Source organism: Kryptolebias marmoratus, linkage group LG2 (genome assembly GCF_001649575.2).
Source record: "Kryptolebias marmoratus isolate JLee-2015 linkage group LG2, ASM164957v2, whole genome shotgun sequence".
NCBI classification, from domain to species: Eukaryota; Metazoa; Chordata; class Actinopteri; order Cyprinodontiformes; family Rivulidae; genus Kryptolebias; species Kryptolebias marmoratus.
In genome coordinates this window covers 25,934,410-25,959,106 of record NC_051431.1, presented here as the reverse complement: position 1 = coordinate 25,959,106, position 24,697 = coordinate 25,934,410, and the positions used below count along the sequence as shown (strand labels likewise).

Here is a 24,697-nt window from a genome sequence, read left to right as displayed (position 1 = left end):
GTATGGCTCTCGTCCAAAGACATTCCTTTAAAGGCCATGTCTAAGAAGCTTTCTCCTCGTTTCATTGGGCCGTATGTGATAGAATCTGTCGTCAGTCCTACTGCTGTCCGTCTCCGTCTTCCCTCCGATCTCCGCATCCATCCCACATTTCATGTTTCACAGTTAAAACCAGTGGCATCTAGCCCATTGTGCCCTCCAGCCGAACTCCCTCCACCTGCCCGAGAATTTGAGGGGCACCCAGTCTATACGGTTCGACGGATCGTGGACTCCCGTCGGCGAGGCAGGGGTTGGCAATTCCTCGTTGATTGGGAGGGATACGGTCCTGAGGACCGCTCTTGGGTGCCCCGCTCTTTCATCTGCGACTCCACACTTATCTCGGACTATTGGGCTTCTGTGCCATCTTCCTCATCTCAGCCGCCAGGAGGCGTCCGTTGAGGGGGAGATGATGTCAGAGTCTGGTGATCCTGGTTGGGTTTTGGGTGCATTTCCTTCTATCTCCAGGAGATGGCACCAGCTCTACTGGAGGTTCTGCTGACAGGTGTTCCTCATCTTCAATCAGCAAGGGAGGCTTAAAAGGAGTTGGCAGCTAGCATGTCACCGTCAGAGTGTAACTTGTACTGGTACGTTTGTTACCACCCTGGCTCATGTTCTTGTTTTCTGAAGTTATTAATACTTCCTTGCCTTGTTTCAGAATTATCAAGCCATTGATCTTTTACCTGGAGGAATCTTCCAATGCTGACTGGTCTCCGGGCTCTCCACGCTGCTTTCTTCCTGGACGGCCTCCTTTGACCGAACCCTGCTCACTCTCCCTACCACCAAGGACCTAACCCAGGCTCTGCTCCTCTCTCCCTGGCGGCTCACCATCCACTCACCTTGGCATTCCAGTTCCTGAGCTGCTGGTTCCTCATTACGACGAGCATTATAATAAATATTAACTGCATTTTCACTCTGTCTCCTGAGGTGTGTTCTGCATGTGGGCCAAGTCTCTGGCTAAGACCATGACAGAATTCCTCAGAGCAAAGAGGGAAACATGCAGTTAACTTCCCAGTGTGTCAAGCTGATGTTTGTTTCTTTATTTTTCTTATTTGCGGAAGCCCAAACCACCCCTCTTCCATTAACTGACCTCAAAGGATTAGGCCTTGATCTAATGTGACCACATGACTCAATCCCTGCACTTAATGAAGATGAATTCTATGACAAAATGCTACAACATTTCAAGCTTATACAAGCACAAAACCATAAATCATCCTTTTTAATGAGTAATTTTAAAAAACATTCTAAGGGTGATTCAACACAGCTTTAAAATGCCTTGACTTCTGGAAGACAATGTTTTAGAACAACATAAATAATCAAGCAAACAAAGGTATATCTCTTCTGAATATAAGGTATTTAAAATCTCCTGGACTTACTCCAGAATACATAATTGTTTAGGCAATGCCTTTTAAATGCTCAGGCCCATCCTGAGCCTGGTTCTGGTTCTGCTGGAGCTTTCTTCCTGTTTAAGAAGGAGCTGCTTCTTTCCACTGTTGCCTCAGAGCTGCTCAGGATGGGAGATTGTGATGAAGTGAAGATTCAATACAATCTGCTGGCCTTCTTAAAGAGATAACTTTTACTAATTGGCATGCTATAATGTATGTGAATGTTTTTGTGCCCTGAGATGACTTTTGTTATGAATTGGCACTGCATAAATAAACTGAATTAAACTGAACTGAATCATTTCTGCAAGTGCAAAGGGAAAAGAAAAAAATTGTGGACCTATTATTTGGTAAATGTATTTCAAAGTTTGAACATAAACAGAATAAACTCAAAGCCTTGTGCTCAAATACAATAAATCAATAATAAAGGCTCATTAATCCGGCTTTAAAATATAATTTTGCTGTTTTTTAAAATAAATTATGACTGAATCAGCTAGTTTTACTAATGTAATAAAATCACAGCAGTTTTTTGTCTTCTGCCAAAGTGACGAGTAAATGATCTACATAGTTGCATATTTATAATGTCTGATTTCAGCAGATTGCAGCATAAACACTGCAATTTGACTGAAAGCTTTTGATGATTGTGACCATTTAAAAGAGAAAAAAATATACTTTTGCAAACTTTCACTTTCTCTGGATGTCGTTAACTTGGCCTCCAGTAGTAATGTAAAGATTCTTGGCATGATTTTTGAACAGGAGGCTTTCTTTAACACCAACACTAAGCAAACTTTTAAAACCCATTTCTTCCACTTGCACAATATTGCCAAAATTAGAAGCATCTTGTCCTTAAACAATCTAGCAACTTTATGAGTTTTTAACTTCTAGGCTGAGCAATTGTAATTCTAGGATGCCTAAAAACTCCCTGAAAAGCCCGCAGTTGATCCAATAAGCTGTCCTGAGAGTTAAGCTTGTTGCATTCTCTGGAAGAAAATTTACATTTTCTAGAGATGGGAAGAACAAGAACAAAGTTTGTTCTGATCAGGACATTTTATAATTCACAAGAAACTCAAGTGCAGAACTTCTGGGGATGTGTTCAAATGCCAGTGGCAGCAGAAAAGCTGAAACGTCAACACTTCTGCTTTTGAGTATTAACCACGCCCACTTCAACTTTTTGACCAGTCACACAATAGACGTCAGGCACCAGCCAAGAAAAATGTTTTGAGCAGATAATATGTCAAAAACAAGCTGCAAGAAATCCCAAACCAGGGTTGCAGAAAAATGTCATACTTCTTTTATTGCAGGCCTGGGATGGAGAACAGTTTTCTCGGTTCTTGTGATGTATGAAAAAGTAAAGGAGAGATCAGATTTCTCCAGTTTTAGCTTCTCTCATTGGCTCCCTGTCAAATTCAGGGTAGAATTTAAAATCTTACTTCTAACATACATAGCTCTCAACAACCAAGCTCCATCTTATATTAAATATCTTATTGTTCCATATTTTCGTAACAAAGGACTTTACTCTCAGACTGCAAGTTTACTTGTGGTTCCTAGAGTTTCTAAAAGTAGAACAGGAGGCAGAGCTTTCAATTATCAGGCTCCTCTCTTGTGGAACTTGTTTGCCTTTTTGTAGTGTTGTGAGATTACTTTTGTTGGGGTTTGATGGTATATAAATAAACAGAAATAATCATTTAAAAGATTCCGCTTTTTGCACTGATTCATAATCTTCTAGGGACATATGATTATTTTTAGGGTGTAAAATTTTTTACACAAATTTTTCTTTGTGTAAATCTGCTTATCTAATCTCTGCTTCCTATTTGTTGCAGGACAATTAGCAAACTGCTGCTGAAAATTATTTCAATTTGATGCAGTAAAAAATAAACAGTAGCTGAATGTTGTTAAAAACTTGAGTTTGAAATTTTTCATCTGCTCCTTGACTTGTTCAGTGTGAAACACGTCGGAAGATTCTCAGTTTCAAAAAGATTGTTTAACAAATGCAGAAAACATCTCTTTTAGAGCAGGTCAGAAAATCCAAGGTTGCTCAAGAAAACAGGGAACAACTCCTTATGCAGGCTCGCTGGTACAATGTTATGAAAGTCTGCAATAAAACAATGTAAGAAGAATGCCTAAGGAGGAGGAGAACATACACATTCCTGTGTGACACATTGATGCTAACACTCAACATTGGTCAAGAGGAGTTCAAACTGGCATTTTATAATTCATGTAAATGTTTTTGTACAGTGTCCTGAGACGACTTTTGTTGTGAATTGGTGTTATATTGAATTAAAAGAAATGACCAATGACTGATTAGAAACAGAGCCAGGTTGAAGAGCAGGGGGAGGGCTCATGAACACAGCCCAACCTTCTCGACTGCAGAAAAATATGAAGACCCCCACCACACTCATACACACACAATAACCAATACAAAGTAAAGGCCAAAATTTATAGTTCTAACACTCCTGCTTCATTAAAAGTCTGAAAAAGAAAATCTCAACTAGAGTTTGTCTGACTCTGGGTGAGATTTAATCTGAGTTTTCTTCCTCTTCACCTCTCTCCCATGAAGCTCAGCCTGGTGAAGATCAGTTGTTGTAGCTCAGTCTCTCCATCTCACCTGCTGAAGCTTGGACCTCCTTCAGAGTCACAGGTATCTTGGTGGTCTCTCTGACTATCGTCCTTCTTTACAGTCACTCAGTTTGTGAGGACAACCTGGACTTGGTAGATTTACACGTCCTATTTCTTGATGATGGATTTAACGGAACTCCTGGGGGTGTTGGGTCTTGGAAATCCTTTTGTACCCATCCTCTGTCATGTTTGTCTTTTCTCTCAGTTGAATTAGAACAATCACTTTAAAGGGGGTGAATATTTATGCAATCAGTTATTTTAAGACATATTTTTATTAAGTTGGTATTTCTCTGCATACATTTGATTTCCCTTTGACAGTAAAGTTTTTTATTTTTTATTTTTAAAGTCCAATTTATATTGCCCACGACTGACTGATGACAACAATAAAAGCAAAGGGGATGAATACTTTTTATAGACACTGTAGTTTTTGCCATTTACTGAAGCCAGTCTACGTAGAATTATTCCAGTTTTCTTACAACTGCTCACTGGATATTTGTGTAGACAAATACAGTTAAAAATGAAATGGTGTTTTTTTTTAATCCAACACATTTACAGCAATCTTAAGGGCGATGGAGGTGGGCAGGCAGAGTAGTTTAGTCATCTCTATTTGCTCAGATAGATCTTGCCAGAAAAGTTCATCAACATCTCAGCCTATAGCTTCATTTGCAAGGCATTGTGGGAACAACTCCCTTAAATCCATCCCTGCATGGATCCTGCATCAGTATGGTGCTTATTCCCGATTGGTGCGTTTTAAATCAGACACAGATGTGTTGTCACGCCCTGCTGGATGTGTTTAACCGTTTGGTTCATGGCTGTGGTTATTTTAAAAAATCGGTGCTTTGAAATGGACATCACGAAAACGCTCTGCGTCTAAAGCAGGTAAATGTGTTTAGTGTTTGTCAACAAGCCTTAGGCTGGCATTGTGCTTACAGTGGTGCGAATCTGGGCTGATGTTTCGCGACCTGTAAAGGTTTGCTAACCGGGGGGTTGTGTGTCGTAAAAAACTTTATTATTTAGAAAATAAATGCTTGAAATTCAGTGTCAAACTGAGGTCCTGCTTCAAGTCCAACTCTGATGTCAGCCTGCTGAAACCTCCTCCCTGAGCCGACCACGTGACGTTTGGGGGGTGAAGTCCCTCCAAAAAAATCTCAGCCCAGCTCTGCTGCTTTAAAGAAAAATGTCACTTTTATAATGCAGCAGAGGCTTGAAGGGTTCTGCATGAATCTGAGGACAGAGCACAGCACGAGGTAAGAGCAAGGGTTATTTTTATTATTATTTTTATTATTATTATTATTATTATTATTATTATTATTATGCATTTGGGCTGTCAGTTATTTATGCTATATAAAGTATGGTCCATTCCTGCCTGTTTAAAATTTTCTAAGCTGACAGCACAAGCACATTAAAGAAAACGTTTTATTTATTTTATTAAATTATTATTATTATTATTATTATTATTATTATTATTATTATTATTATTATTATTATTATTATTATTATTCCCGTTCCCTGAGTGACACGGCTGCAGCTGAATGAATCCAGGCTTTGAGTAAACTCCGAGTTAAACCTGATAATTGCCTCGTGTCTAATTGAGTCTGACGGAATCAGGGCGCAGACTGACAGAAATGCAGCTGTGTTCGTACGGCGGCTTTTCCCTCCGCGTGCGCCACAGGAACACGTGTCAGAGGAACCACTCCAACACTTTGCGCTTTCCTCGAGCTCGTCATTCAATCAGCCCGTGCTTTATGCAGGTGAAAACTGTGAAACCAATATGTCCACATGGGCTTTGAATGAGACGACGCGGAGGAGGTGGTGTTTGTCAGATGGTGAGGTGGTGGTTGGAGGGGGGTTGGGTTAGGAGGGGTGGGGGGTGAGGACGCAGCTCCCTCTGTGTCAGCAGGGGAAAGGAGCGGAGCAGCTCGAGGACAAACGGTGGCTCGTGCCCCCTTGCAGCTCTGCGCGCCGCGACGCGCCCGCGCGGGCATCTGATTTATGGAGGCGCTGCAGACTCACGCTTCATTTCCTGAGAAACCGCAGGCTTCTCATTCACCTGCAGACAGAGGCCTGCTCCTCACACACACACACACACACACACACACACACAGAGGGAGAGAGCGGCAGCTGATTTAGTTGAACTGGATCATGTCTTCAGGATGAAGACGGTGCGTAAAACTGGTCTTTCCCTGCATGTGTTCACATTTAACTCTGTGAGTCTGAGGGCTCATCTCCAGCCACATGTTGCAGAGCTCTCCCTCTCACTCATTCATCGGTTTATAGGTCAAACACTATGAAAACACTTCACTGTCTTTGGCTCACTTTATACTGAAAATCAGTGTTTCTTCCTGTTGAAGTGTTTTATCCTGGGATGTTGTCAGAGCTAACATTTATTTCATCCTCTCCTTTATAATGTAACTTTGTTTACAGAGAAAGTGCAGAAGTGTTGAACTCCCTTCCGCCAAACTTTTACAAAGTGATTTTATTCAATAGTTTTTCTAAATCCCTAAAAGTTTTTTTTTTGTTTGATTATTGCTGGTTTTTTTTTTCTTAACTCACTTTCAGTTATGTACCCAAATATTTTTAGATCTTTTCTTTTAGGCTGCACAGCATGAACCTATGAAATATTTAGTTCTGAAAGAGACACCTAACTCAAGGGATGAACCAGTGTTGTCTCCACACAGAACATATGATATGACCCGTGATAACCCTCTGTTGGAGGAAAATGCATGGTTTTACTTATTTATATATTTGTTGGTTCAAAATGTAAACAAATTTTGAGGCCGAATCATTATTGGACTTTTTGTGAGAAGTCAAAACTAACGTGGTCTCCGGAAGCGTCGAGGAGAAGAAGTATAATATTAAGACATAATAATAATAATAATAATAATAATAATAATAATAATAATAATAATAATAATAATAATAATAATAATAATAATAATAAATATTGTTGGACACAAAAAAAAACTAAACTCAGTGCTTCTCTATCAGTTGGATTAAACTTTGGTTCCAGGCCCAGACAGACTCCATCACAAATGTTCCTGTTGTATAAATAAATAAATATAATTGTATGTCCTGCACATGTCAGACGCATACAGCTGGAGTTGAAGTGGACTGCAGTGTTTCAGAAGTGCTGTATTTTACAGCCACTGGGCCCAGTTGATCCGGATCTCCTTCAGTGGGCCGGTAGAACCGACCTGCAGGTTCTGGTTGACAGCAGGAGGAGGTGGAGGAGGTGCGGTGTGACTGGCTTTGTTTGGACCGCGGGCCCTGCAGGGAGAGGCTGGTGTGGATGCTGAGAGGCTCCTATGTTTGGACCATGCGTGCGTGTGTGCGTGTGTGTGCGTGTGTTTGTGCGTGTGTGTGTGTGCGCGTCAGAGCTCAGAGCCTCAGAGCGCACACTGCACAGGCGCAGAGCGCAGCTGGGCTCCGGAGCAGCTGAACACACACCGACACTCCGTGACTTCCCGCGGACAGAGGCGCGCGGGAGCAGCTCTCCTGCCTGCACGTGCAGCCGCTGCGGGACCGGGATGGATTCAAGCAGCAAGTCTGTATGAGACCGCGTCAGGTAGGGAGCGGCTGGCTGAGGACAGGACAGGAGAGGACAGGAGAGGACAGGAGAGGGAAGACTGAACACTGAGAACCCGGAGATCCACTTTCTGTTCTTTAATTTCTGTTGTGCAAGAACAGAACAATGCAGCACTGTTCTCTGCAATCATTCAAATAGAATAGAATAGAATTTATTCTCACTACAATCCACGTATTTGTTGTGCATCTAGATTCGGTCTGCAGTTACAGGATAAGGCGACAATAAGATCCTAATAATATGTCTTAATAATAAACTATAAAAGATCTTAAAATAAGCTATAGTTTAAAAACGTAATTGGGTTGGGCAAGAATTCAATTCTACTACTACTACTGCTACTAATAATAATAATAATAACAATAACAATAACAATAACAAATTATATTATTATTATTATTATTATCATTATTATTATTATTATTATTATTATTATTATTATTATATTGAAATGGTTTTACATCTTATCATTTTCTCATTCATATTAATGTTTGAAATATAATAACTAAACCTTTGTTTTTGATTTTGTAATTTAAATACTGAGAAAAGTGAGTATTAACCAAATTAAGAGGAGATTAGTGAAATGAAGATGACTTAAATATTATTTTAAAAATACTTAAATTGTCTTTGAAAAAACTATTTCAATCCAGAACTCCCATTTTCCAGGTGAAAACTTTTTGAGCACAAGTTTTGATTTTATTATTTTTGTTATTTATTTTTACCTGATTAGTGTTAAAACTCAAAAAAACTGTGCAGTGGATCTTGACTGATCTTTGCTCGTGGTTCTGGTTACTTCTGGACCTCGAAGTTGAAGCCGCAGACCTTCATGCAGTCAGAGTTTCAAACACAAAATGGTGCCTGGCTGCAGTTTATTACATCTGTCCCAAACCACATCATGACAAACTAAGAACAGCGTGTCTTTGTTTTGAACAGTTTTGGGTTTTTCTCAGTCAAATCTTGAAGTTCTGCTGCCTGTAACGTATTTAATCTGAGCTGAGGTCAGTTCAGAATAACACTCGCAGGGCCTACTGAAGAAACACCACGTGACTTGGACTACACGTTTCAACATGAAAGATAAATTCATACATGAATCTGAAGGGATTTTGGCCCTGAACTGTACCTTTTGATGATTGGTGTTTCTTTGAGTTTTAGATTTGTAGTTCATGTGTTTATCACTTCTTCTTCTTCTTCTCATTGAGGTGTGCTGAAATGTTTTAAAAACAGAGGTTCTTACAGCAGCATGACTCACATTTTAATAAAAACTATTCCAGTCCTAAGGTACAAAACCTCCTGACACTGGGATTTATATACATACACAATTTGTAATTTCTGAACTTTTTAATACTTTAGAGTGGTGGTTCTCAACTGGTCTGACCTCAGGGCCTGAAATAAATATTCTCTAGAAATTTAGAAATATTAGAAATAATCTCTTTCACAATTAATTAGCTGCACTTTAATTAAAACCAAAACTTTTCACTTCAGTAACGTCAGCCTTTTTTAACAGACTCAACAGGATATTTGCACACAATCACAAAGTAAAAAACTTAAACTACCGAGAGGTAGTTTCAAAAAGACTCAAAATAAAAAGCTTTAGCCGAGGACTCAAGCACTAATTATATAACAAACAATGTCTTATTAAAATTACTTTGCCACTTATTCAAGCATTAACCATAAGACTGACAGAATAAAAAGAATGCTGATTTTATTTTTTAAATTTCTCAACACTTTTTTTTCCACAGACAAAGGCCTGTGACCCACTTTTGGGTCATGACCCACCAGTTGAGAGTTTAATGATCTTTTAGTGTGCCACGTTTAGTAGAAATATGTGTCTGATTTCTGTCCACAGTAACTGAAACATGATGTGAAAGACCAACTATAGTCAGATAATGTGTTTATAGAGGAATAATAATGAAAAGAAACTATTTCTATGATCCATAACTGCAGCTGTAAACTAAACAATAGTCAGAAAACGGTGTCTGTGTTCAGTGTGCAGAAAAGAACCAGACCCAGAGTAATATGTTCTCAGATTATTTCCACTGATCTCGTTTGGGTTTTGCTCAGATCTTGTGAACAAGTCCAGTCCTGGTCCACCTTGTTAGAATGGACCTTTCAGATCAGCGCTTCGGAGCTGAAATAACTTTTGCGAAAGATTTTCCTTTTTCTGCCGCACTCACGGCTTCATTTTTTTTTTTTTTTTTACAAAAGAAAAGCTCGTTGTAGAACATGTGAGCATATGAGATTTACTGGAAAGGTTCTGACCCAAAGTCTGAGTCTGAAATAAACGCTGAGCTGCTGTGGGGTGGAAAAGTTGACACAAAACAGTCATCAGATCATGTGATCTTCAGTTAGAGATGTTTTTGGACTTTTATCCTCATCAAATGTTTTTACAAAAAGGCAGTTTAATATTTTGACTTTAAAAAGGCCACATGAATGAAGTGAGTTGTGAGTTTCAGATTTTAAATTGTAATGTATAATTTTAAAAACATGACACTCAGTTTATTTTTAAATGATCTAAAGTGTAATTCAAGTTTTGTATTCTTCAGAAGTATTGAACCAACAGTTTGAGTGTTTCAACCTAAATAACACGAGATTTATTTCCAGGTCCACCTGAAGACTTTTATCCAGTAATTTTTTATGCTTATACTGATCCACCTGTCATATTAGTTACAAGTTATTTTCTGCTCTAAGGACCCTTTCATCAACAGTAACTAGTTCTTCCTCACTCTGTCAAATCCAAACCTATAAAACAGAACCTGTAACAACTTTAGAGGCGAGGAGGTTTATGAAACCTAAAGAATATTGTTGAAATCCATCTAAAATCAATATCTACTGAGCTGCAACTCCATTGTTTTAAGAAGATGTGATGTTTGTTTGTTTTTTGCTACATGGGGAAAAAAATAATGAAATATTCTTTAAAAATGACGTATTACCACTGAATGGAAGAAAAGCATGTTAATACAATAAGGGGTTTAATTTTAATTAAAAAAATTAACTAAAATATATTTTTAGAGGGAATAAATTAAAGTTATAAATCAGGATGTGAATTCAAAGAGTAAATGAGAGGAAATAAAACATGAAATACAAAAGAAAAAAAAATTAAACATTTAAATAAAAAAATATATATATGTACTACCACAGTTATCATTGATTCTGTTTGTTTAGTTAAAACAGCTCAATTTTGTTATGTAAAACCTCATTATTACTTAAAACACTCTGCTAGATCTTTATTTATCTTATCTATTTAAACCTTAAGTTTAAAATATCCTTTTTTAAGGGAGACGTGGTCAAGATGGCTTATTATAACAAAGTTAGAAATTGTGATTTTTATCGAAATACATAAACAAAATGAAAATAAACATAATCATCCTGAACCAAGTACAAAGCCCAGTTTAAGAATAGCTGTGGTATTCTGCAGTAACAGGAGATTGGTTTACGACCAGGGTGTAAAATAAGAGAACGCTGTTCTACCAAGTAAAAAAAAAAAAAAAAGAAAGAAAATTCCTGGGATTCCAAAACTGAGCCAAATGAAGGACCAAATTCACAGGTTTTTGAAAATATTACAGATAAGAGGGGAGTTTATCCAATACAGCTTTTTAGGTAAAAATACACACTGTATGTACTGCTGTTTCTCTTTAGGTTTAAAGAAGGTCAGGAAACCAGATTATAAAGTACACATAGATTTGTACAATACAAGGAAATTTTTTACGAAACGTAAAAACTGAAATATGCAGAATGTTAACAACAAAGTATAGACGTAATATTCCTACAGGAATTGACTCCTGGATGCCCCAGGAGTGATACAGCTACTGCTGCTGCATTTTGTGCTTGAGATGTAAAATGATGTTGAGAAATTGTCTGTGGTGTAAAGATCTATAGCACTGCACAAGAGTCAAGAACATTTAAAAATGTAGCCTAAACAATTTTAATCCTGGTTGGTCAATAAAACAGGCCCTGTTTGGATAAGCCTTCAGCTCTTTTAATAAATGCTCAATATGCACATTAAAACAAAGACAATCATCCAGCCAAACACTCAAACCTTTGTAGGATAAGAGCCTGTTGACTTTATTTTTACTCAAAGTTCCAAAACAAAAACATCTCTTTAGTTATTAAAGATGAGGACTGTGTGAGCAGAAACCAGAAATCCATTTCTCTCCTCAGCCTCTAATCTGAGCACACATCGATGGTGGTGGTGGGAGCGGGAGCGGGAGTGGAGGGGTGAGCAGGTACTTTTAGAGGGGACGCGCTCTGAGAAGTGTCACGTTTCAGCCTCAGAGCTGAGAAATTCTGACAGCTGAGTATTTCTGTAATCCTGCAGAGATGCTGCAGGAGAAGGCTTCAGCTGTGACGGATGAATGGATGAGCCGGTCCCGGACCGACGGGGAGACGGATCTCCTTCCAGAGCAGCCACAGCTCAGCCTGTCCACAGCTGCCGGCGTCCCCAGCTCCTCAGGGCCCGACCAGGTACACACAAGGGCTGCAGTTAAACAAAGAAGCCATTTTTTCTCCAAAGACAGCAGGGGTGTTTTAATTAGACATGGCTGAAACAAGTACCAGAACAAACCCCTTCTGAGTATTTATTTAATAACTTCTGTTTGGTAAATAGCAAATAAATCTGTGAAATCCAGGTGATTTAGATGGTTCAAATTGTGCACTCTGACTCTTTCAGAACATTGAGAACATGAAGGTGGTTCTTCATGAGAAGGAGCTGTGGAAGAAGTTTCATGAGACCGGCACCGAGATGATCATTACTAAAGCAGGAAGGTCAGTGAAGCCGATATGCTATTTATAAAAACTGTTACATTAAAATGTTGTACACATGTCCATTCAGCTGCAAATCAGATAATGGAAACTTTAAAAGGAATTTTTCAGCACTTTCAAAGTGGGGGTTCTGTGGAAAAGTTATGAACATCTTACCTGTTGCAGATAGCTCTTTGAAAGCCTCCAGTTTGGAGAGCAGAGTTCAGTTCTGACAGGACTGATGAGCTAACAGCTGGTCAGGACACGGCGAGGACCAAAGTGGATTGCTGCCATCTCTAAAATTTTAAAAACTAGTGTTTGGTTATTTTCTCTGCTCCACCACACCTGCTTCGTTGGATTCATTATCTCCTCAGTGTTTCATCAAGTTCTGCAGAGTTCTGGTAATCATTCATCAGTTTGAATCAGACATGGAAAACAAACATGCAGGACAGTGACTCTGAAGACCAGAGTTATAAACATTTACACTACATACAGCTTCTCATTACACAATCGCTTACATAGAATTCTATGGGTATTTGCAGGCACAAGTAGCAACAGCAGCTAGCTGTAGCACTTATGCTACAACCTGGGGTCACTTTCAGCAGGAATTTTATAATATTTTTGCTGTAAAATTTATACAAAATTGACAGCAATGTAAATGTTTAAATAACAGTGTTTGCATGAACTGCTGTGAATTGAAGAATGGGGTTGCTCTAGTTTGGCAGCATTCTGCTTTGGAAGTAGGTCCACCCAGACCATGTTGATGAGCTAATAATGGGCGAAACCATCCTCAAAGCACACTGCTGCTAAATAAAAACAATGCCAGTCTACAAAATTTCATAGTGGTCCATAACACTACTTCATAGACCCTGCTGTCAGTTTCCTGTTACAGAGGTATTAAGACATTCCTAACCGAAGGGACTCCTGGATGTCCCAGAAGTGCTACAGCTAGCTGCTGCTATTCGTGCTTGTAAATACCTATATTGTATATTTTGTCTATATTGAGTTGTAAAAAAATGTTGAGAAATTAGACAGGGGTGTAAAAATCGAACCATTATGAAATTTTAGAGCTTGGACCAGTCTTTCTGTGTTTGTCTGTGTCTCTTTCCTGTCCTCTCAAATGCTAGCCGGTAGAGGCAGATAGCCGCCCGTCCTGAATCTGGTTCTGGTTCTGCTGGAGGTTTCTTCCTGTTAAAAGGAAGTTGTTCCTTTCCACTGTCGCCTCTGTGTTGCTCGGTGTGGGAGATTGTGATGAAGTGAGGATTTGATACAATCTGCTGACTTCCTCTCAAGCACAGTTCAGAGCTGTAAAGTGGTGCTTATCGGTGCACCAGCTCAGTTCTCACAATGTATCATTTTAAAAGGTTTGTTTTTCTGAACACTTAAAATAATTAGAAATCATATGATAAATGTAGTGGATTAAAAAAAAAAAAACAGACATCAAATTGAGTCAAAGTGAAAGTGCTCTGAGACTAGAGAAGCAGTTTTTTTTCTGTGAGAATTCAGTGTGAATGTTAAATGCTTAAAATTTGAAATTTGCTGAAGGAGCTGAAACTGCGTTGTTTAGCCCCCAAAAAACAGAACACAAGCTAAAATCTTAAGGGAACAAAAAATTAGAAGAATGACAGCTAAAAGTAGCATAAGAGGAAAAAAAAAAAGAGCCTGGACGCTAAAGCAGGTTTCACAGAGAACAATGGTTTTGAAGTATTTGGAAAGGTCTCTATGTATTTCTATGGGGAAATATTTTTCAAAACTAAAATATTTTGAAAAGTATAAAAGTACTAAATGTCAAAGCACCCATCCCATGAATGAGCCGAACAGTTTGATGATGAACGGCTAAAAAAGCACAGTGTGCAGAAGTAGACTGCAAAAACATTCAGAAAAAACAAAAACAAAAAAAACATCAAAACATTAGTGTGAATGCTGAGTCAGCATTCGTGATATCAAGGAAATTTCCACACACTCACACAGATATTTTCCAAAACAAAAAGACGACAAGTTCCATGAGGCATGAAGAGCATGAATCAGAGAGTTTAGATCACAAACAGCGAAGTAGTGTTTGAAAACCCTTTTCCTGAAAGTAATTTATTTTCCTGGATATCAGTAGAAACTCGAAACATGTATGTGTTGAGAGTTTAAAATCTGATCTCATTTTTCTGAAAGAAAGAGCCAGAATTAGTGGGGAAACTGCAGAGAAAGTGATAGCCTGTGACAGATCCTTTACCTTTCTGCAGCCACATGTTCAGTCAGCTAATATTAACAGAGAGCAGTTTCATCTTTCAAGAAGAGACAGAAAGTTCCTGCCGCATAATTGAAACCACAAATGACTGCTGGGCTTGTTGGATTTAATGCGTCCAGAGGATTAGATGGTGAAGCCTTTGGACATTAACCAGAGAATGGGAACACTCAAATCGACCTCTGCCGCTCATTCCTCTTGGATGATTTTTTTTTAGTTAAAGTAAAAGGTCGCCACATTTTTTCCTTAATGCTGTATAACCATGAGAGATAGGCTTTCCCTTGTCCAGCTGATAAAGTGGGGTTTGAATCCTTAAATCCCTTTGAAGCTGTGTTTAGTGATGCCGTGGTAGAGCTGTACTTGGAGCTTGTCTGGGTCTACCTGCAGTCAGACTGCAGCAGATGGGACCTGGAAAACTGGCTTCAGCTCTAACAGTGAAAATCAGTTCAAAAACAGGTGCAGTTATTCTATTATTTACAAATTATAGGCCGATCAATTCCTTAAAGGAATGCATATTGCCAGACGCTTTTCAGACGGAATTTTAAGTTCAGCTTATGTTGAGAAATGACAGAGTTGTGTTGGTTTGGACAAACCGTGAAAACAATGTTACGGGTGATCTCATACAATATTATGAGATGTCATGCTCAGAGTATGATTTGGGGACGATGCTCAGCTGCTACCACAGCACATTTTAGCTCAATAACTGTAACTTTGACTGACTAACTTTGCCATTTTTGTGTTGGCTAATGTTAATCAGCTGGGGCAGCCATCTTCAATTGGACTGAGTCCAAATGTTAATGCATTGTAGATGTAAATCTAATGATTATTTCCTGAAAGTTACATTAAAATCTGTACAGTGGTTCATTTTTTCCCAAGGGATGAACTTTGGTAATTTTAATAGTTAATGCCAAAGTTTTATAAAAGATGAGTAGTGCTTGGTGTATGTATTAAGGATGACTTCCAGCTACTACCACACCAACCTTTAGCTCAGTATCTCTAAAACTGACTGAGTTGAAGTTGTTTTTTGTGTTGGCTAATGTCTATTAGCCGTGGGAACCATCTTAAATTGGGTTGATTCCAAAGGTTTATGAGTTGGAGATGCACATTGACGATTACTTTCTGTGAGTTTCATTAGAATGCAAACAGTGATTCATGAGATATTTTGCTAACAGATCCAGTTAATGCCAAAGTTTTCAACAAAAATATTGTGCAATGTGTAGTGCTTAGAGTAGGGATGATGCTCTATGAAATGTAGCTGTACAAGTGACTGAGTTATAGCTTGTTTTGCATTTGATAAGGTCAGTTATCTGTGGCGGCCATCCTGAATTGGATTGACTCCAAAAGGTAATCAGTTGTAGATGTTGATTACTTTCTACGAGTTTTGTTTTAGGATCCACTGTTGTTCTTGTCTTTAGACAACAAACAGAGAGTTTGTTAAATGAATGTAAAGAGGATTTTATCAGAATGGACCGACTGCTGTTCTTCCTTCCAGTGGAGATTAATCCCTCCTGGAGCCCCATTAACTGAAGAGAAGAAGAGAAGCCCTTGTAACTCTGGGTCCATTTGACCCAAAGGCCACAGGAGGGTTAAAAACCTGTCTCATATGTTCAGAGACAAAAAATAAACACAACTTATGTTATCAATCATACCCATTAAAATCTAAACTGAGAGTACAGGAAGGAAGTGATGTAAAACCCCAGTTTGACAGACCCACCAGAACCGACTCAGGGAGCGTTAAAGAGACATTTATCATTATTGTGTTTATTAAGATTGTTTACATGTGAAAAAGTAGAAGGAAGAAGAAGTTTTAGTCTTTAGCCAACACTGTAATATGACATACCTTTATAAAAATATATAATTTTAAATTACATCAATTTATTTATTATTCAGTTACTAATAAGTTATTGTCTGAATGCTGAAACAATAATCTCACTATTGTTTTCCTGTTTATGTTTTGTTTCCATATGTTTATTTTTGCAATCAAACTACATCTGCACACTTTTTGCTATTTTTAACTGTTCTTATATCAATAGTTCAATCAGGAATAGTACACTATACCTTTTAGTATTTTAACTATTACAGTTTTTAAATTATTTACCTTTATTTACAACTTTTTCCCCTTTTAAATGTATTAACATCACTTCAGTTCTTTCAAAAATGTTGTTCTCTAAAATTTTCTTCAGCATATTTACTCTGTTTTTGTCTTCTCGTGCTTCTTTTAGCCTTTAGCTACAGTTTTGTTATTTTTAGCTTTTTACTGTGATTTCGCACAATTTAGCTTTTAGCCACACTTTCGCTACATTTAGCTTTGGGCAAAAAATTAGCTATTTCAGCTTTTGTCTATGGTTTTGCTAATTTTAGCTTTTAACTTCTGTTTTGCTGGTTTTAGACAGTTTTGTTCAACTTATCTTTCAGGTATAGCTGTACCAGATTTTGCATATGACTATTATTTTGCTATCTTTAACTTTTAGCTGTGCTTTGACTAATTTTAGCTTTCTCTACTATTCTGCTAAATTTAGGTTTGTTCTACTTGTTTTAACAGTTCAGTATCAGCTTCTTGTCAGCATTCACACTGCATCTTTGCAGAAAATGCAGATTTCTCTAGTTTTATATTATGTTTACATCTGACTTTAAATATATTCTAGACCTTAACTTGAGAAAACTTTCTTATTGAGGACTTTGTTGAATGTATTTATTTAGCTACATGAGCTCAAGTTACTGAATTCCTCAACATTAAGTATTGATTTTAGTGTTTTGAAACAACAGGTGTCAATTCCTGTGAATAAATCAATATTTTACCAAAGATAAACTTACTAATATGAATAACTTCATGTTCCTATTGTGGTTCTATTTTTTTATAAACAGGAAGAGCATATTTATTTGTTGTCGTTGTTTAAAGGAAACCAGATAAACATACCATAAGTGCTTTTATGTCTAAAAAAAAAAAAGAAAGAAACTCAAATGACCAGACACACACAGCCCAGTTTTACCAAATTTTAATGCAGGTTTTGTTTGTGATATTCTTCTATGTAAATCACATTAAAGCTGCAACTTTGAAATGTATTAATAATGTAGCTGAGCTAACACATTATTTTTACTATTCTGTGAGACTTTTCCAGCTGCTCAGTTTATCAACAGCAAATATAAGAGCAAGTGATAATTTTATCCCCTGATGGTATAAGGTGAAAGTTGGGCATTAAGGTCGTTGCATTTGTTATCAAAATATCCCATGAACCACTGAAAGGATTTTAATAAAACCTTTAATATTTACCACCACCAGAAAGGTTAGGTTTTTCAGTAGTTTTGGTTTGTTTGTCTGTCTATCTGTCTGTCTATTAGCAAGATGACTTTAAAAACTAATGAACAGATTTTTATGAAACTTTCAGTAAATGTTGGGGTTGTCACACAAACCAAGTGATTATATTTTGGTGCTTATCTGGATCACAACCCGGATCTTACAGTTTTTTTTAAATGACCTTATGGACTGGGCTGAGGTTTGGGCTCTTCCAATGCTTCTAGTTAACAAATTATATGAAAAATTAGAAAAAAAATCTGTTCCAAATAAAGTTAGTCTTATTTCGCCTCAAATACCTGTATATTACGTTGTAAAACATTGCATATTCAGATGTGCAAACTTATTGAAAGAAGAAATCCCAAGCGAAAGGGAGCTGAGAATGTTTGAAATCTAAGATGTTGGATAGGTCAGTCCAGGGGAGGGAAGAGACCCAGACCAGTCACCCAGGTGATCCTACGTTTCCTCAATGCTGAGATGAAATCAGCTCATTCCTTTTTCCAAACAGTGGTGAGCCAAGCAAAGCTCAGCCGAGCCAAGCTGAAGACTTATGATGAGTGTCCATAGTAATCCTCCCCTTCAAAGAACCCAGATCAGTTCTTCTCTCACGCTCCTTCTTTGTACACAGCCCAGCAGCAGCAGCAGCAGGTTGATAAGGGGAATCTGGCGGCCACAATAACCCTGAGTCTATAGGTTGTAGCTTTCCATCACCCCCCACTCCAACCTCCGCCCTCAAGGCTTCTTTTGATCTCACTGGGGTACTGCAGATTCCCAGAGGGGGAATGGATTCCTGGAGGGCCAACACATGTGGGACTGTTGGGAGAAACAGCTGGCTGGCTACAGAAACACACATACCCTGACAATAACATCACACACATACTCACCAACTGCCATTTCTCATCTTCCTCTCAGTCATCTGATGCATGGAACACGTATCCATGTTTTAATACATGTGACGTCTGTGCAACACGATAGTAAAACGATAAGGCGGCAGTGGAAGTCATGAAGTTTAAAAACCGCTACAGCCACCAAGGGTATGCCTTTAGTGATGTAACTTTATTTTCCTCCTCCTGCCTCACTTTTGCGTTTCTATGGCGTGTTGAGATCTGTCTCTGTATAACATGTAAAAAAACCCATTACAACAATGCACCTTTACATAGCCGAGAACCAGGGGAAGGGCTTAGACTCAAACACTTTTTGGCTCAATCGAACAGCTTACATTTGATTTTTTTTTTCTTCCTTTTTTTGGCACCTAATTATTAAAAATAATAAAGAAAGAAGGTTCTAAACTATCAGTTAAATAACATTACTAAATAATTAAACCTTTGATTTCAGAACCTTATTGTCTGTGAACTGGCTGTACATTACAGATATAATATATATTGTTTAACCTTGATGTTTTATATGGCTGCTGTGTTTGAGGCTGGTTCAGTTGGTTCAATGGGATTTGTGTGTTTGTAAGGACTACAGAGGTACTGTATATCTCTTTAGACCAGTGGTTCAGAACCCCACTGAATCATCCCCACTAAAATCACTTCTTATTGGCGACTGAGTTGAAATTTTGGAAGTCTGCATGGATGATTTACAAGAAAAATACTCAACTTTTTACACAGTAACAACAAAAACTGTTATAAATTTAAAAAAAAAACAGCCTTACTTGAAGAGATGCATAACAGCTGCTGCCATTCACGGCAGAGTTTTAAACTCATTTCTCATCATCCTGTGATGAGAAATTCTGTACATAGTCATTTTAGTAAAACTTTGAAAACAGCATTATTCGTGATGTCTCATAATAATATCAGATCTGTAAGTGCTTTGAGTTTCTGTTGTGAATGACTCTCAGGTACTACCACATCAATTTTTTTTGGTTTTGCCCGTGTGTGTGTGTGTGCGGGTGTGTGTGCGGGTGCTTGTGTGTGTGCAGCCTTAGATGAGCAGTGGTCTGTTTTGAATGTTCCCCTCAGATTAAGCTGTCTTTCAGTGAGGATGATAGCAGGACTGATCTGTCCTACTGATTGGATCTGAACCCTGGGAGAGAGATTTAAATCCCCCTCAGCACCACCACCACCACCTCTCCTTCTGCCTCTGACTGACATGGGGGAATATTTACAGTAACATGATCAGCACTATGAGCCTTTCAGGATCAACAACTGGAGTGGCCAGCATGAGGATGTGGGGTACATGGTCCCTGCCCTCACAGATAAGCATGCAAAGCTGTTATGAGTGTGTCGTCCACTGTTTGAACATGTTGCTGTGGATAAACTGCAGGCCTTTTTCAGCAGAACCTCTTGAGCGATGAAGAGCCAGCTGTTTAAACTGTCCGATCTGGGGTGCCATTAAAAACCACTTAGGGCTTTATAAGAGGGCGGAGAGTCTTTTGTGAAATTTCCTTTGGCGCAGATGGGATGAAAATGTTCTTGGTTTCCCAGAAAAGGTCCGCAAATCTAGCTCCCTTCATGTGTTTTATAGCTTTGACTGCTGTATTAGCATATTTCACCTTTGAGTCCTGAAGTATTCAAAAGATATAAGATGCTCCCAAGTTTTTATGGTGTTTTACAAGCATGAGAAGATTTCAGTTTTTTTATACAGGAAATAAATGCCTGTGGAGAGATTAATTACCTCAAGACCAAAGATATGACTAATTTTTTCATAAAGAACATTGCCAAGTGGGTTCTTTCTTCATAACATGTTTTGTTATCTTTGTAAAAGTGGATATTATCCACCTTATGTTTGGGTTTATTTTAGGTTTCAGAGATGGCAATTTCTCCTTTTCTTGTCTGTCAGCCCTGGAGCGCTATGGGACATATCCCCTAGTTCACCAAGATGTGCATGTAGGATGTATTTTTTTACACATATTATCTAACATAAAACATAACAGTGTTCTGATAAACTACTTATTAGTGAGATCGGAGTCAAATTCTTTGTATGTGAAACAAATACGTACTTAACCAAATAAACCTGATTCTGATTAAAAATAATATGGGTTGATTTTATTTTGTTGACCTACAAGTGTAGCTAACAGTGGCTTTGATTTTTAGAATATGAAGCCTTATTCACTGAACTTCCCAGGTGTTGACTAAATTTTTCTAAAACTCCAGGACAAAGCGGGTGAATGCATGCCTCTTAAATCAGATCATCTGTTTTGTGTGGCAGAGGTTGGTTCTTTTTGAAAATATTTCACACTGTTTATAAAAGAGCACTTTTAACTTTTTACTTTACTATTGTTCTACAGAAGGATGTTTCCCAGCTTCAAGGTCAAAGTGACGGGAATGAACCCTAAAACCAAATACATCCTTCTTATTGACATTGTCCCAGCAGATGACCACCGGTACAAATTCTGTGATAATAAGTGGTAAGTCTGTGTAAATCCGATCTACAGCCTTCTTATTACAAACTGTTGTTGTTTGAAAAAGATCATAAATGTGAAAAAAAAACGTCATAAATATGCATTTGATGTTTGACTTCTTGTTTATTATCACTGACTTTTGGTTACTGACATCAGCTAATGTGAGCAAATTGTAGAGGCTGCTTATTTTAGTTGTGCAACAACTGTGTTTATCACTCATAAAAACACAAAATAAAGATAAAAAATAAATAACTATTTATTTCATAAATTGGCAGTAACGAAGGTAGTTTCCTGTTTTTAGTTGACAGGAGTGGCAGTGTGGTCTACGTTTTTTCAGAGAGTGGCAAAGAAAAAGCCACTGTTAAGGAAAAAATCCATATTAAATCTTGACTAGAGTTTGCAAAGAGGGTTAAACATTTTTATTTAACTCATTTTATATGATAAATATAGTATGTTATACAATATAATATAAGCTTTGACAGTTGAAGAACCTGGCCAACAGTTGTTGTAGTTTCAGTCTCTCCATCTCACCTGCTGAAGCTTGGACCTCCTTCAGAGTGCTCACAGGTGACTTCGTGGTCTCTCTCACTATTCTCCTTTTTGGACAGTCACTCAATTCCTGAGGACAACCTGGACGTGGTAGATTTACACATGTCCCATATTCCCTCCATTTATTGCTGATGGATTTAACAGAACTCATGGGGATGCTTAGGGCCTTGGAAATAATTTTGTATCCACACCCTGACTTGTACTTTTCAATAATCTTTTCTCTGATTTGAATTAGAACAGTCATTTTAAGTGGTGAATATTTATGCAATCACTTATTTTACAAAACATTTTTTATTGGTATCACTTTATAGAAATTTGTTTCACTTTGACATTAAAGGTTTTTTTAATTTCTTTGTAAAGAAGGCCAGTTCATTTTAACCATGATTGATTCATGACAGCAATAAAAACATAAAACATCCAAGCGGTGAATACCTATTTTAAGGCAATGTACATACATGCATAACTTTATGCATGTCAGTCAGCACCTTTGTGTCTTAAGTGAAACAGTGTCACCATAATCAGCTGAGTAAATAATGTGCCCAGGACTGTAACTAGGGACAAACCCAGCACACAGCTGATGTTTCATGCTTGAAGTGTAGATCTCAGCTACACACAGACCAGAACAGTAAACTACAGCATGGCCCAAAGTTACACCAAACTTCAAAGCTAGGTTCAGGTCTTCAAACTTATGGCTCTGGCCTTTCAAAGGTGTGAAGACGGGGAAAATATACATTCTTTTCCCATTGTGTAGGGGGGTGGGAGCCTCTCTGGCATGGCACAGAATGGTATTTCTGGTTTGAAACTGTGTCACCCTAATGACCATCGGTTGAGGCAGCTGGCTCTCTCTTGGTCTGGCACATAGGTCTAAACCCTGCAGCAGGCTCACAAGTCAAATATTATTCAACCTAGAGCGTGTCTCCAAGTCTTCACATTTCTTGCTCAAAGCATCTACCGCAGCAGAGAGCTTCACCATATTAGCTTTTGTTTTAGTTAGTGGGTTTTTATACTCATTATCTGTGCTTTCAAGATCAGAAATTGTTCCTCTTTCATGAGCAACTTTTTCTTCCAGCAGTTCCCATTTCCTTCTTTCTAAACTCTGATATAATTGACTCAGGTTTGGTGGTAATTTCAGTTGGCATGTCATCTATCATTACCATTTTGTGTGGTGGCTGTGGCTCAGTGGTAGAGCAGCTGTCTTGGGACCAGAGAGGCACAGGATCGATTCCACACCATGCCCATTTGCCACGATGCACTTGAACATAACACCTTATTCCTAACTGCTCCCTGCGACCTTAAATAAATGCCCACTGCTCCACTTGTATGCATCTCACATGTGTGATGGGTCAAATGCAGAGAACAACTTTTGATATTGTATGGGTACATATAATGATGATAATATATAGCACTTATCCTACTTATTAACTTGATACACCATAGCATCTCTTTATTAGCATCCAGCTTCTTGGGGCACTCAAGTTCCAAGGTCTGGCAGTGCAGCTCTCCTCAGCCAGCACCGGCAGACGCATTTTTTTATCCAAAGACTCAACATTTATCCAGCTACAGCTCTGAGGGCATAGGTACTGAAAACCCTTCAAGCATGTAACTGTGGCAACCAAGGGAGAGATGAAGCGTTAACCCCTACATCACTAGTGACCCCTGTACTGGGGGCAGAAACATGATCAAATTAAAAGACATTATAAAGACATTTCCACTGAGTGCCCATAAAATGCATCCTACTCCATGCACGATCATTGGAAGCCCCTGTTGGACCATTCTGTGTAAACCCTAGAGATGGCTGAAAATACCAGTAAAGTAGCAGTTTCTGAAATACTCAATATACATTGTTAAAAGCACTTACATACATTGTCATGTTTGTGGATGTTGATTTATGAGATCTCTTTGGATCTGTTTTAAGGATGGTGGCTGGCAAAGCGGAGCCAGCAATGCCAGGCAGACTCTATGTGCATCCTGATTCCCCCGCCACAGGAGCTCATTGGATGAGGCAGCTGGTGTCATTTCAGAAGCTAAAGCTAACAAACAACCACCTGGACCCTTTTGGACATGTGAGTATCTACTACAGCCATCGCCCACTGCTGAAAGCTAGGCAATAATGTTTATGCTAGTGTTTGTGTGTATCTCATGAACCACTCGACAGATTACCTTTTGGAGTCAACCCAATTCAAGATGACACAAAAAGGGCTATAACTCAGTGAGTTTTATAGAAATTGAGCTAACATTTGGGTGGTAGTAGCTAAGAGACAACACATGCTATAAGAACTAACAGATCATGCGAGGTATTGCAATATTACATGAGATAGCACATAATATTTTTTATCAAGGTTTGACTAAAACAGCTACAATAGTGTAGTTTCTCAACAGAAGACAATATTAGACTAAAACTGGTATGAAAAGTGGAGGGTAATAGGTAGTTCTTCAATAAATGCTTAAATGCTTAAAGACGTTATGGTATTTCCAAGTGCAAAAAGCAGCAGCAGCAGCTAGCTGTAGTACTTTGGGTGCAACCTGAGGAGTTTCATATTATTTCTGCTGAAATAATGGTACAATGTGAAACTGATTGTGGTAAAGTAATAAATAATGAACCGCTACAAAATTTTTTGAGATTGGAATTGTTTTAAAACAGCAAAAATCTACTTTAGAAGTCTGTCCATGCTTTTTACAAGCAAATTTACAAGGAAATTTTCACTGACTGTCTTGTACAATACTGTTTACAACCAAGCTGACTAATTAATATAGAAGTACAGCAAAAAGAAAAATATGTTTTTATTCTTTGTTTTGGCATTCAGGCAGTCTGTTAATTTTAGCTTTTCAATCCTCCTGTATACTTCCAACAGCCCAAACAGAGATCTCAGCCAATGTCACAAGCATCACAGTGAGAAGGAACTGTGAAACATGCAAGTGATGTGAG

General features: G+C 38.2%; 1 protein-coding gene across 3 annotated transcripts in view; it reads left to right on the top strand.

The window, feature by feature from the left end:
• Positions 1–4,914: 4,914 nt before the first annotated feature.
• Positions 4,915–24,697, top strand: part of tbx4 (T-box transcription factor 4) — a 32,998-nt gene continuing 13,215 nt past the window's right edge. Inside the window, exons 1-5 of one of the 3 annotated variants that reach the window (XM_017422005.3) lie at positions 4,915–5,278; positions 11,927–12,072; positions 12,278–12,372; positions 21,109–21,228; positions 23,687–23,834. In XM_017422005.3, coding sequence (XP_017277494.1) covers positions 11,929–12,072; positions 12,278–12,372; positions 21,109–21,228; positions 23,687–23,834 — 507 coding nt within the window. In that variant the 5' untranslated portion in view covers positions 4,915–5,278; positions 11,927–11,928. Of the gene's footprint in view, positions 5,279–7,304; positions 7,597–8,261; positions 11,835–11,926; positions 12,073–12,277; positions 12,373–21,108; positions 21,229–23,686; positions 23,835–24,697 lie in introns of those variants that run through there. The other 2 variants (XM_025007184.2, XM_037973651.1) reach the window with 2 other exon arrangements.